The following is a 13455-nucleotide window of genomic DNA, read 5'->3' as shown; positions in this document are numbered from 1 at the left end:
AAGGAAGAGGTTCTGGAGTCTACCTTCAACAAATATGGACCACTTTGGGAAGTGTGGCTGATAAAAGACAGGGAAAGCCAAAAGTCAAGAGGGTTTGGCTTTGTCACATTTGAAAACTCAAAGGATGCCAGGAATGCAGAAAAGGATCTGAATAACCAGGAGTTGGAGGGTCGGACCATCACAGTAGGGAAGGCATTTCGTCGGCGCCGAGGGGGCTACAGAAGAGGACAACTTGGCGGTAGTGTTGGTGGTGGCCGCAGCCGATATTGCTATGGAGGCCCCCAGAGTTACGGCAGCTCGCAAAAGGACGACTATCAGGGTAGCGGCCGAGAAGGAGACCGTTATTCACATGACTACAGTGACAGGTGGTCCAACCATGAATCTTAGGGAAGTTAGAAAGAGTTGCAGCACTGAATACGGCGGAGCCGCCGAGCCCAGATTCCTACACGGACTAACCGCGAACGCCACGTTCCTAAATGCGTCCAGGTAGTGAACTTTCCTGCATGGACGAACCGTGAACTCCACGTTCCTGAAGGCGTCCATGTAGTGAACTTTCCTCCCCGGACTAACCGTGAACTCCACATTCCTAAAGGCGTCCATGTAGTGAATACTCGGCTTGGCCTCCCGGGAAAAAGTGCTATCGAGTTGCTTAACGTGGGATTTTTGATCAACCCCTTAACCTTCATTCAAAAAATGAAAAACAAAAATCCGAGGTTGATGAGATGGAGTTGGCTTTGCAGGAGTTCAACTGGGAAATTGAGCACGTAAAGGGCAGGGACAATGTCGTTGCTGATGCTATGTCCAGAGGGAATTAACTTTGGAAATCTCTGTGGGTTGTGTAGAATATTGTTGCTTTATTTTTGGGGAAACATGGATTACTGGTGTTGGTTTCATGAATTTGCCGACAAAGAAAGTTTTCGCGATGTTCAAACTTTCTTTCTGGAGGGGGGGAAGTGTTACGGACTAATGATTGTGGTTATGAGTATTGCTGTTGGTTTGAAGTATTCTAGATATTATGCTTAGTGACTTAAGGGAACGGGTTGTTGTGAGTAAAAGATTTAAAAGCGCTCCTGGTGCAATGTGAAAAAAATCCGGATCGAGACCGGAAGGGGTGGAGCGAAGAAAAGGGAGGTGGGAGGAGATCGGAAAGAGATGTGGTGGTGGAGGCTCCGGGCCGAGCGCTCGACGTACAGTGCGAGGGAACCTTGCGTCCTTAAAAAGGGAGTTCGGTCGATAAGAAAGATCGCCAGAGTGCGGGGAGCCGGTGTCGCCGGGTATTCTCAGCAAGGTTCCGGAGGATCCAGACCTTGAGAACCCGGGTTGGAGCGAAAGCCGCCCGCCATTCTGACCACGCGAGCACCCAGCAGGGAACAGGCTTTCGTCGTGTCGGCTGGGCATTATTCCCTGGTGGATTGCCGGGAACGGCCGTGCCAGAGAGGGGCACGTGCGAATTCTACGGAGGCTCGCGGGTTGAACCGCAACGTGTACATCGGAGCGAATCTTTGTGAGGTTCCTCTCCACCGCTGTGTTGCTCGGGGCTGAGCACGTGACCGCGGGGTCGTCTCGCTCGTCGACGCCTCAAGTCGAATCTTTGTGAGGTTCCTCTCCACCGCTGTGCTGCTGGGGGCTGAGCACGCGACCTCGGGGTCGTCTCGCTCGTCGACTCCTCAATTGACCATCGGGCCTCGACTCCCCGATCGCGGGAGCGCACAGAGACATTGGGACTTCGCCTTGGAGTGGAGCAGAGACATTGGGGGAGGTGCCGTGAGTGTGGGGTTGAGGGGCTTGATAAGGAAATTATCGTAGGATTTGAAAGTGTGTGATTGCCTCATTGCTGTATGGCTTGCCCCATTGCGGTATGGCTCTTTGTGTGGGATTTATAATATATTATGGTTTGCTTATAACCGGGTGGGGTTGCATCATTTGACTCGACTGTTTCATTTGCTGGTTCCAGTGAGGGATAAAAACATCTTTCTGCCAGGGACCCTCTCGGGGTCCGGAGGTCCACCGAGACCAGGGGTAAGGCGGGGGGGTACCCCGTAACAGTGTTCGACCACGAACGATAGGACAAGGGGGGCATTGGGCCGGTCCAAGAGGGCAGAAGGGGGCGGTAGTCCAAAAAAGTTTGAGAACCACTGGTTTAAACCATGACAAAACGGCAACTCGGGTACAGTCATTTATCTATATATCGACACATCTGGGCAGTGTCTGTGTTGTCACTTAACGACTCCCTCAAACTTTTGTTTCCGTGGTTGTGAAGTGTTTTTAATAATGTTGTGGTGGTTTTGAATTACGTGGTGGTGAGGTATTTTGAATTATGTGGTGGTGAGGTGTTTTTAAATGACGTGGTGGTGGGGTGTTTTTAAATCACATGGTGGTGAGGTGTTTTAAAATCACATGGTGGTGAGGTGTTTTAAAATCACATGGTGGTGAGGTGTTTTAAAATCACATGGTGGTGAGGTGTTTTGAATTACGTGGTGGTGAGGTATTTATAATTACGTGGTGGTGAGGTGTTTTTAATTACATGGTGGTGAGGTGTTTTGAATTAGTTGGTGGTGAGGTGTTTTGAATTACTTGGTGGTGAGGTGTTTTTAAAATACGTGGTGGTGAGGTGTTTTTAATTTCGTGGCTGTGAGGTGTTTTGAATTACTTGGTGGTGTGGCGTTTTTAAATGACGTGGTGGTGAGGTGTTTTTAATTTCGTGGCTGTCAGGTATTTTTATGACGTGTTTTATGGCTGTGAGGCGTTTTTAATTTTGTGGTGGTGAGGTGTTTTTATTACATGTTTTATGGCTGTGAGGTGTTTTTAAATGACGTGGTGGTGAGGTGTTTTGAAATCACATGGTGTTGAGGTATTTTAAAATCACATGGTGGTGAGGTGTTTTGAATTACGTGGTGGTGAGGTATTTATAATTACGTGGTGATGAGGTTTTTTAATTATGTGGTGGTGAGGTGTTTTGAATTAGTTGGTGATGAGGTGTTTTGAATTACGTGGTGGTGAGGTGTTTTGAATTACTTGGTGGTGAGGTGTTTTTAAATGACGTGGTGGTGACGTGTTTTTAATTTCGTGGCTGTGAGGTGTTTTTATTACGTGTTTTATAGCTGTGAGGTGTTTTTAATTTCATTGTTGTGAAGTGTTTTTATAACGTGTTTTATGGCTGTGAGGTGTTTTTATTATGTGTTTGATGGCTGTGAGGTGTTTTCAATTTTGTGGTGTTTGATGGCTGTGAGGTGTTTTTAAATGACGTGGTGGTGAGGTGTTTTGAAATCACATGGTGTTGAGGTATTTTAAAATCACATGGTGGTGAGGTGTTTTGAATTACGTGGTGGTGAGGTATTTATAATTACGTGGTGATGAGGTTTTTTAATTATGTGGTGGTGAGGTGTTTTGAATTAGTTGGTGATGAGGTGTTTTGAATTACGTGGTGGTGAGGTGTTTTGAATTACTTGGTGGTGAGGTGTTTTTAAATGACGTGGTGGTGACGTGTTTTTAATTTCGTGGCTGTGAGGTGTTTTTATTACGTGTTTTATAGCTGTGAGGTGTTTTTAATTTCATTGTTGTGAAGTGTTTTTATAACGTGTTTTATGGCTGTGAGGTGTTTTTATTATGTGTTTGATGGCTGTGAGGTGTTTTCAATTTTGTGGTGTTTGATGGCTGTGAGGTGTTTTCAATTTCGTGGTGGTGAGGTGTCTTTAATTTCGTGGTGGTGAGGTGTTTTTATTACGTGTTTTATGGCTGTGAGGTGTTTTAAATTACTTGGTGGTGAGGTGTTTTGAATTACTTGGTGGTGAGGTGTTTTGAATTACGTGGTGGTGAGGTGTAATCGTCCCAAACTTCCAGTCTGCACCTACCCCTCCCCTGTGTAAGTGCTGAGGGGTTCTTTCTTGAAAAAAAAAAACATTCAACCTAAATCTTCAACCTAAATTGCCTATAAAAATGTAATATCACAAACGCAACAAATACATTTGTGCAAAATAATTGTTTGTATTATGATTGGTGTAAATCATGACAACACAGCAACTCAGGTACAGTCATTATCCTCAGCTAAAATCAGCCCGCTCCTCAGTAACGACGCTAGTATGTATATATATATATATTGTCCTGTGAATGGCTCTTTTAAGACGGAGTATCCACGGATGAACAAATGAGCTTACTTTGAGGCGACGATCAAATACGGATTTCACCATACAAGCACGGGTGGAAAAGAGAAGAAGAAGAAGCGGGAAATTTTTACCTGTCGGTTCCGCGCGCAGTCTTCAACCCTGCAAATTAATAAACTCAAACGAAGACGGAATTTAGGTACAAAAATAAACACGGCTTTATTGCCAGACCCCGAGAACAATGAAACGCGCCGGTAAATAAAATCACCCAATGAGCGCTCCTACACACAGACACACACACACACACACACACACACACACACACACACACACACACACACACACACACACACACACACACACACACACACACACACACACACACACACACACAGATGGGGAGGATAAATGAAAATAAACGTTGTGTTTGTCGTGGGGACGTATCTCGTCTGGCTTAGGTGTATCGGGGATCGTCAGGCTCGAGCGCAGTCGTCTGACGCGGCTCCGGTTGGCGGGAACAAGGCCCCGACGCGCCCCCGTTCACTCGTCCTCGATAAGGCCTCTTGCGCCCTTGTTCACGCGGTGCTCGGCCCGCGTACGTTGCAGAGCGGCAAGCCTCGCCCCTGCTTCTGCACGCTGCAGCGGCAAGCTGCGCTGGCACACCTGTCGCCCGCAACGAGAACCAACTCTTCGTGCTCGCTCAACAGTCTCTCCACCAAAGTCCGATGGCAAGACAATCCAGCTGAACGCCATGATATGATTTATTCTAACAGCACGGGAGCCGCTGCAGTTTCGATTCCCAGCATGCTGTGGTGCTCAGATTTTAACATTTGCTCATGGTAGCATTTGCAGTTAAGCATACCAAATTTCGAGGTTCTCGCTCAAACAATAACAGAGTTATGGAAGGCATCATCTTAGCCAATTAGGTTTGATATGTAATTACTTATTTTTAATTGATTTTTCAAAACACGTTAATTAACACCAAACTTGTTGATATTAATATCCAAATAATCGGGTTTTTTCGTGGTTATAAGTATAACGATGCAAAGTATGTTCCTATGTTTATTATTATTATTTTTTTTCAACATGTTTTAAGAAAGATCGCTTCAGGCAGTGCATAAGTAGATGACTCGTTCCAAGCTTATTTGTACTGTTACGGATTCGTCACTTCCGCTGTTGTGGTTTTCACCCACTTGACATATTTCTGATATTAGGTACTATTATTATTCTCAAAAGGTTTATTATTCAGGAACAGCTATCTAAAGTTAAAAAGGTTAACTTAAAATGATACAGGAAACCGAACCGGAAGACGAGGAGGTGAAGAGGAAGAGGCGGCGCGAGCAAAGTTGGAGAAGACGTGTGACGTCAAGGCTCCATAGCGAGCCTGGTCTACCGAAAGTCGCGAGGGAATTTTGAGTTCCTTGAAGAGACATCCGGCGATAGGAATTATCGCTGGAGTGGAAAATCTGCGTAGTCAGATTTGGGCGCTGAGATTTCGACGAATCCTCACCTAGTCGCATTGGCTCAAGTAAGAGCCGTCGGCCATTTTGAACCCCACGCTTCGGACACCTACAAAGGTTTTGCCTCGCGTCATCTTCACCCCAACATCCTACCGTTTGTTGGGGATGTGTGTGTGCGACCGCTTCGTCTCCAATTACATTGCGGTTCGCTGAGTGAGCGGTGAAGGTGCCCCTCTGAAGGGCGCCGTTGTACAGTTTCGGTGGGGCGATCACCATTGTCAACTGTACGCGATTTGAATATCGACTGGAGAGCAAGATTCGGGCTTCGACTGGATATCGTTCTAGCGACCGCTGGAGCGAATCACATTCGCCTTGGAAAAGGTTATAGAGACATTGAGTGTCCGTTTCACTCGCTGGGAGCACAGTGAGTTATCTGACTTTATTGATGGTATATAGAGTGCACTCTTAATTGCCATTTGTTGTACCGTTATTCCTGTGTGATTTTCAATATTGTTACAGACACGACTTTGATGTTATGGTGGGCCGAGCGGAATGGCCGCCGTGTCCGCACAAGTTACCCGATTATACTCGAACGTTGCCGAGTCGCGCTACGCTAAATCAATGAGGGAAAAGGACACAACGGCTGGGTTAAAATGACACGACACCAAGGGTTCAGTTCTCAAGACCTCCGGAGGAGGTTATATTAGGGCGGAAGGTCAGATTACAACTACAAGAGGGACAGCATAGAAAGACAGGCACTTAGACACACTTATCTTATTCCCGACAGACCACAGATAAACGGGACAAAACTGACTCACACGGGGATTGATGGCAAGGAAAGCGGGTAGTCGATGGCTCAAGGTGCACTCTTGGCTCAAAGACAGAATCGACCCGGTCCAGTCCAAAGATACGGGAGGTCTCACTCAGCGCTCGGAGGTGGTGACTTGTCTTCTCAAGCTGGGGGCGCATCTGACGTCACGTCCGGTAAGTGGCCGCGTATATCCGGCGGGGAGTGACACGCCCTCGGCTCGTTAGCTCCGCCCCAGATGGAATCGGCCCGTTGCTTCTCATTGGGTGCGTGCGGGGGGGTTACCGGCTCCGCCCTTGACGAGGGGCTGACAAGGAGCCCCTTCGTGGTAACCCCGTCGGAGCGCATGGTCAATGGCGGCTAACCGAGCCGGTGTGAGGACGCACACTCCCCCCGCGCCGCGCCGTTGTTGTAGTTGTTGTTGTAGTTGTTGTTGTAGTTGTTGTTTGGGGAAGAAGATGGGAGGAGGTAAGGGGAGGTCCTAAACTCACTACTGGTGCCATACGATCACATTCTGGTGCAACGAAGAGTCAGAATTAATGGAAACGAGTCCTTAACTGACATAGACTAAGAATAACTAGCAAGATGTCCTATAGTTGTCTACGTGAGATGCGGTGAACCTGGGCACGACATTTAATGGGGGAAAAAGGGGAAGGTCGGTTCTACAGAGTGTTATTTACAGGCAATGGGACTAGGGAATGGGGGATTGGGGATAGTTGGGGAGTATTGGGGAAATAGGGGAGTATTTACAAGCGGATATGGATAGAGGCCAAATCCCATATCCGCAACAATATATTATTTGTTCATTTATAATCATTGGTGTGGTTTCACTATTGATTTCTAACACAGAGTAACATATTTTTCTGCCGTGGCTCCTCTCGGGTTCGGAGGTATACCGAGACCAGGAGATCGTAGAGGAACCCGTAACAGAAATTGGGGGCTCATACAATTGACTCGTGGGCTCGAAATTGGGTCTTCGTCCGGGAAATTATTCCCTAAAAAACATCCATTTGGGATTGACCCAGATTGAAATTGGGGGTTTGTACTGTGGAAAATTGGGGACTCGGCTTTGCGGAGTAAATTCCCTAAATCTCGGACGGTGGATTAAATTCCTTAAATTTCGTCCGGGAAAGAATTCCCTAGCATTCCCAAATTTTCCAATATTGGAGTATTTTCCAACAGTCCCAAATTTTTCAAAAAAACAAAACAAAAATTTCTTTTTTGGTTTGTTTTGAAATTTCTTGTGTGAAGGTTAACAGGTGCTAACGGATAGTCACCATGGAGTTTGACGCAGAGAAGTTTGCAGCGACCCCGAGTGAGGCACAGTTCCGAGCGTTACTAAAATCGGAACTCTTGATATTGGCCAAACATTTTAGCTTGGAGGTCCGAGCTAAAATGAAGAAAACAGAGATGCAGACAGTGGTGATAGAATCTATGGTGGAACTCGGAACATGGAAAGAGGGAGCCTTGGATTGGTTACCAGAAGAACAAGAAAATGTGGAGCTCCAAAAAATGGAGATGCAATTGCAGAGAAAAGGAAAGGTTAAAAGCAAAGGAAAGAGAACTCGAGGAAAGAAGAGCAGCACAGGAAAGAGAACTCCAGGAAAGGTTAGAAGAGAAAAAGCAGAGGAAAGGAGAGCTGCAAGAGACCTCGAAGAAAGTTTAGAAGAGAAAAAAAACAGAGGAAAGGAGAGCTGCAAGAGAGCTCGAGGAAAGGTTAGAAGAGAAAAAAGCAGAGGAGAGAAAAGCCGAAAGGGAGTTAAGAGAACGGGACTCGGCGCTTCAGCGGGAAATTAAACTCAAGGAGCTGGATTTAATGAAAGAACGGGGAGAGGTACCATCCATGCTGACTGGTTTGACACCTAGTCAGAACACCTGGGATGTTGGAAGACATGTTAGGCTGGTTCCACTCTTCAATGAAAAGGAGGTAGCCAAGTTTTTTTTACACTTTGAAAAAGTGGCTCGAATGCTAAAATGGCCGGAGGAGTCCTGGAACATGTTAGTGCAAAGTGTTCTGGTGGGTAAAGCTCAAGATATTTATTCGGCTTTACCGATTGAGCAATGTGCAGATTATGAGATAGTAAAGAAAACCATTCTCAAAGCCTATGAATTGGTCCCTGAAGCTTACCGGCAAAAAATACGGAACGCCAGGAAGAGGGAGAGTGAGACCCATGTGAAGTTGGCCAGAATGAAAGAAACCATGTTTGATCGGTGGTGATTCAAAACGGGATGGAAAAGACTTCGAACTATTACGACAATTGATCCTGGTGGAGGAATTCCAACAGTGTGTCCACGAGGACATTAAAGTACATCTGGAGGAAAGGAAGGTACCAAAAGTTGTATGAGGCAGCAACCATGGCAGATGACTATGCCTTAACACACAGGATGGGGTTCCACAAATCTAACTACTCACGTAGACCTAGCCTGGGGAGCTATGGTACATCAGGGGCGGAGAACGAAAATTCATGGGTACGGCCTCGAGATGACTATGAGGACCACTCTGATACCACGACTTCTAGAAATCCGAAGACAACAGTTCCAAGGCAGACGTATCCTCCGGGGGGCTCGAGGCAGACCACAAGGTTCTCCTCCGGGCCTACTTGCGCTTTTTGCCATAAACTGGGACACTTGATGTCTCACTGTTATGCTCTGGGAAAGGAAAATCAGGAGCGGAGATTGACTAGTACAACTCCGAATGCAATGGCAAATGTGAGAAATTGCCCTCAAAAGGGTTACCAACCATTTATTTCCGAGGGGTTTGTGTCCTTGGATGGAGACTTGACTAACCAGAAACCGGTTAGGGTCTTGAGGGACACAGGAGCACATCAGTCTTTGATGCTTGAAGGCATTTTGCCATTGTCAGAGGAGACGGCAACTGGTGATAGTGTTCGTTTACAGGGGATTGGCTGCTGTGTTAGAGCTCCGCTTCATGTCATCCATTTGGAGTCTGATTTGGTGTCAGGACCGGTCACCGTAGGTTTACAAGCCACTCTTCCTGTAGAGGGAGCATCTTTTGTTATCGAAAATGATTTGGCCGGTGGTCAAGTTTCTGGTAACCCGAGGTTTGTGGAAAAGCCTAGGAGGAAGTACCCTGAAACTAAGTGTCAGCACACGCAAGTCAGGGATGGAGGCAATATTGGCAAGCTCTTTGTAGGGGGACTGAACTTCAAAACCAAGGAAGATGTTCTGGAGTCTGCCTTCAGCAAATATGGACCGCTTTTGGAAGTGCTGCTGATAAAAGACAGGGAGACACAAAAGTCAAGAGGGTTTGGCTTTGTCACGTTTGAAAACTCAAAGGACGCCAGAGATGCAGAAAAGGATCTGAATAGCAAGGAGTTGGAGGGTCGGACCATAACAGTAGGGAAGGCATTTCATAGGTGTCGTGGGGGCTACAGAAGAGGACCACGGAGTAGTAGTTTTGGTGGTGTCCGCAATCGATATTATTAGGGAGGCTCCCAGAGTTACGGCAGCTCCCGAAGGAAGGATTGTCAGAGTAGTGGCCGAGAATGAGACCGCTATTCACGTGACTACAGTGTCAAGCGGTCCCACCGTAATTATGATGAAAATATCGGAAAAGTTGAAGCACTGAATGCTGCGGAGCCGCCGAGCCAAGATTCCTACACGGATTAACCGTGAACGCCACGTTCCTAAAGGCGTCCATGTCGTGAACTTCCCTACACGGATTAACCGTGAACTCCACGTTCCTAAAGGCGTCCATGTAGTGAACTTTCCTGCACGGACTAACCGTGAACTCCATGTTCCTAAAGGCGTCCATGTAGTGAATACTTCCAGGCCTCACCACCCAACCACCATGGAACCTGGCTTTCAGCTCGGCCTCCCGGGGAAAAGTGCTGTAGACTTGCTTGACTTTGATCACAGCCCCTTAACCTTCATTTAAAAGAAACTAAAAGTAAAAATCAGAGGGTGCTGAGATGGAGTTTGGCTTTGCAGGGGTTCAACGGGGAAATTGAACATGTAAAGGGCAGGGACAATGTCATTGTTGACGCTTTGTCCAGAGTGAATTAACTTTGGAAATCTCTGTGGGTTGTGTGAAATTTTGTTGCTTTATTTTTGAGATGTTGATAATTGTTGCTCACGGGAATGGGTGATTTGGGTTGTGAGTTTATTTTTGTTTGTTTAAAGAGTTTGCATGCAAAGAAAGTTTTCGCTGTGTTCAAACTTACTTTCTTGAGGGGGGGGAAGTGTTACGGATTCGTCACTTCCGCTGTTGTGGTTTTCCCCACTTGACATATTTCTGATATTATGTACTATTATTATTCTCAAAAGGTTTATTATTCAGGAACAGCTATCTAAAGTTAAAAAGGTTAACTTAAAATGATACAGGAAACCGAACCGGAAGACGAGGAGGTGAAGAGGAAGAGGCGGCGCGAGCAAAGTTGGAGAAGACACGTGACGTCAAGGCTCCATAGCGAGCCTGGTCTACTGAAAGTCGCGAGGGAATTTTGAGTTCCTTGAAGGGACATCCGGGCGATAGGAATTATCGCTGGAGTGGAAAATCTGCGTAGTCAGATTTGGGCGCTGAGATTTCGACGAATCCTCGCCTAGTCACATCGGCTCAAGTAAGAGCCGTCGGCCATTTTGAACCCCGCTCTTTGGACACCTACAAAGGTTTTGCCTCGCGTCATCTTCACCCCAACATCCTACCGTTTGGCGGGGATGTGTGTGTGCGACCGCTTCGTCTCCAATTACGTTGCGGTTCGCTGAGTGAGCGGTGAAGGTGCCCCTCTGAAGGGCGCCGTTGTACAGTTTCGGCGGGGCGATCACCATTGTCAACTGTACGCGATTCGAATATCGACTGGAGAGCGAGATTCGGGCTTCGACTGGATATCGTTCTAGCGACCGCTGGAGCGAATCACATTCGCCTTGGAAAAGGTTATAGAGACATTGAGGAGTGTCTGTTTCACTCGCTGGGAGCGCAGTGAGTTATCTGACTTTATTGATGGTATATAGATCCCTGGTGTTGGGCTAGCGGCTAGGGTGCCGGCTTAGGATCCTAGGATCCTGGGTTCGAATCTCGGTCGATCGCCGAATTAATGCCAGGGGGGTTGACTCAGCCTGTCATCCTTCCGAGGTCGGCTAATTGAGTACCAGTTCACTGGTAATTCCCTGTTTGTCGTTTAAGGCGGCAAAAAGGGTTGGCGTCAGGAAGGGCATCCGGCCGTAAAACATTGCTTCAAAAAGGGGACCGAAAAACAACAACTACCATGGTCCCCGAAAAGGCCAACCCCCGCTTTGCGGGGAAAAATGGCCTCTAAACGGTGGTTTATTGATGGTATATAGAGTGCACTCTTAATTGCCATTTGTTGTACCGTTATTGCTGTGTGATTTTCAATATATTATTTGTTCATTTATAATCATTGGTGTGGTTTCACTATTGGTTTCTAACATAGAGTAACATATTTTTCTGCCGTGGCTCCTCTCGGGGTTCGGAGGTATACCGAGACCAGGAGATCGTAGGACGTAGAGGAACCCATAACAGTACACTCCAAAATCTCATTCTTATTACTTTACAGAAAATGTACCTTACTTTTGTATAACAGTTAAAACTAAAGCGTTGATGGCATTTTTAGTTAAGCCATTAAGTGTTTAGGTTTAAAGTGATTCAGTGAATCGTTAAAGGTGCTCTTTGAAAGAAAAGAATGTGTTTGGATCACGTGCCATTACATAAAGGTAAGACGTTCACGTTATCTCCAAAGATCTGGAGCCTCGTCGGAGTTACCTTCATTTTCCTCTGCATGCAGGATTGTATAATTTTGTCCGTTAATGCTTTATAATCACCTGCTTCACAATTGCACATTACAAGCGTTGTGACAGGAAACCAATTACGCCTGGTTACTGTACGTGCGGGTTCTTGCTGCTGTACACAAAAAGTTTTAATGTACACTTTTTATTTCTACTGTACCCAAAAAGTTTTACTGTATACTTTTTATTTCGACTGTACCCTAAAAGTTTTACTGTATACTTTTTATTTCCACTGTACCCTAAAAGTTTTACTGTGCACTAAATTTTGCCGAACTCGAGCCGGGCTCGGCCCAAGTTCGAGTTCTATGGCATTCAGAGTCCGAGTCCAGACTGACTCCTACATCACTGACACAGACACACATCTCGTTTTTTCATTTCTGTTCCTTACAATTCTATCCCTCTCTTTCATTCACAAACACACACACACACACACACACACACACACACACACACACACACACACACACACACACACACACACACACACACACACACACACACACACACACACACACACAATAGGTATAGTTTTTCTTCTGACATTACTCCATGCACCGGTCGGGAGCTCTGCCGGTCTGCGGACCTGTGGTTAAGAATCTCTAATCTAGATGCTTGGCTCCAACACCATTCAGTATACAAAGTGTCGAACCTGAGCCACACCTGCTGGGCCTTTGTACAAGCTGTTTCTTCCATTTGAATTGGGAAGAAAATATATAAACACAAATTTTTACTTACAGGTAGATTACAGGTAGATTAGGAGGATACACCTCCTAAAACTTGCAATTTTGACACGTTTTGAACCATTGTATCTCGTTGGAAGAAATTTTTGAATGCCGTACATAGCCAATCACCTTCTCTGAACTTTCACTTCCACGACCACGTTCATATTGCTGCAGAAAACAAAAACGATGCAAATATAAGATTTAAGTGGAACTTACCGTGCCACGGAATGCAGAAAAAGGAAGTCATTGTCTGGAGATCCTGGTGTTTTGCTATACTCTGTGAATTTATGTGGGGTCACTCTACGGATGCTCTTCTGTACGGCCTCCATTTCTTTGGTGAGATTGCTACCAGTCTAGCCACAAGGAATGGGAAAGAGCAAACAGAAGAAATGCATCACAACAAAGTCGTAGCAGAAAACCCGACGCTCATATTTTAAACACTGAGCATTACCAGATATGGACAGGATCAATGTTCTCATCATTTTATGGAAAGAAAGTGCACAATTCAGCAGTAAACGAAACACAGAATTCTCCACAAATTCAACGGCGGCAGCGCCTTTCTTTTCACTGGGGGTTGGTGATTGCCTGCAGAATAAATATGC

The 13455-nt window shown here is 46.1% G+C and overlaps 1 protein-coding gene across 4 annotated transcripts in view; it reads right to left on the bottom strand.

Moving 5' to 3' along the window:
* UBR3 (ubiquitin protein ligase E3 component n-recognin 3) overlaps nucleotides 1-13455 on the bottom strand; it is a 359661-nt gene that overhangs the window by 88273 nt on the left and 257933 nt on the right. For all 4 annotated transcript variants that reach the window (XM_068122446.2, XM_068122447.2, XM_068122448.2 and 1 more), the window contains one exon: nucleotides 13070-13206. In XM_068122446.2, coding sequence (XP_067978547.2) covers nucleotides 13070-13206 — 137 coding nt within the window. The remainder of the gene's footprint in view (nucleotides 1-13069; nucleotides 13207-13455) is intronic.

Source organism: Myxine glutinosa, chromosome 7 (genome assembly GCF_964187855.1).
Source record: "Myxine glutinosa chromosome 7, kmMyxGlut1.1, whole genome shotgun sequence".
NCBI lineage: Eukaryota > Metazoa > Chordata > Myxini > Myxiniformes > Myxinidae > Myxine > Myxine glutinosa.
Note: the sequence above shows the minus strand (reverse complement) of the source record. Positions and strands in the feature narration are given on the sequence as shown.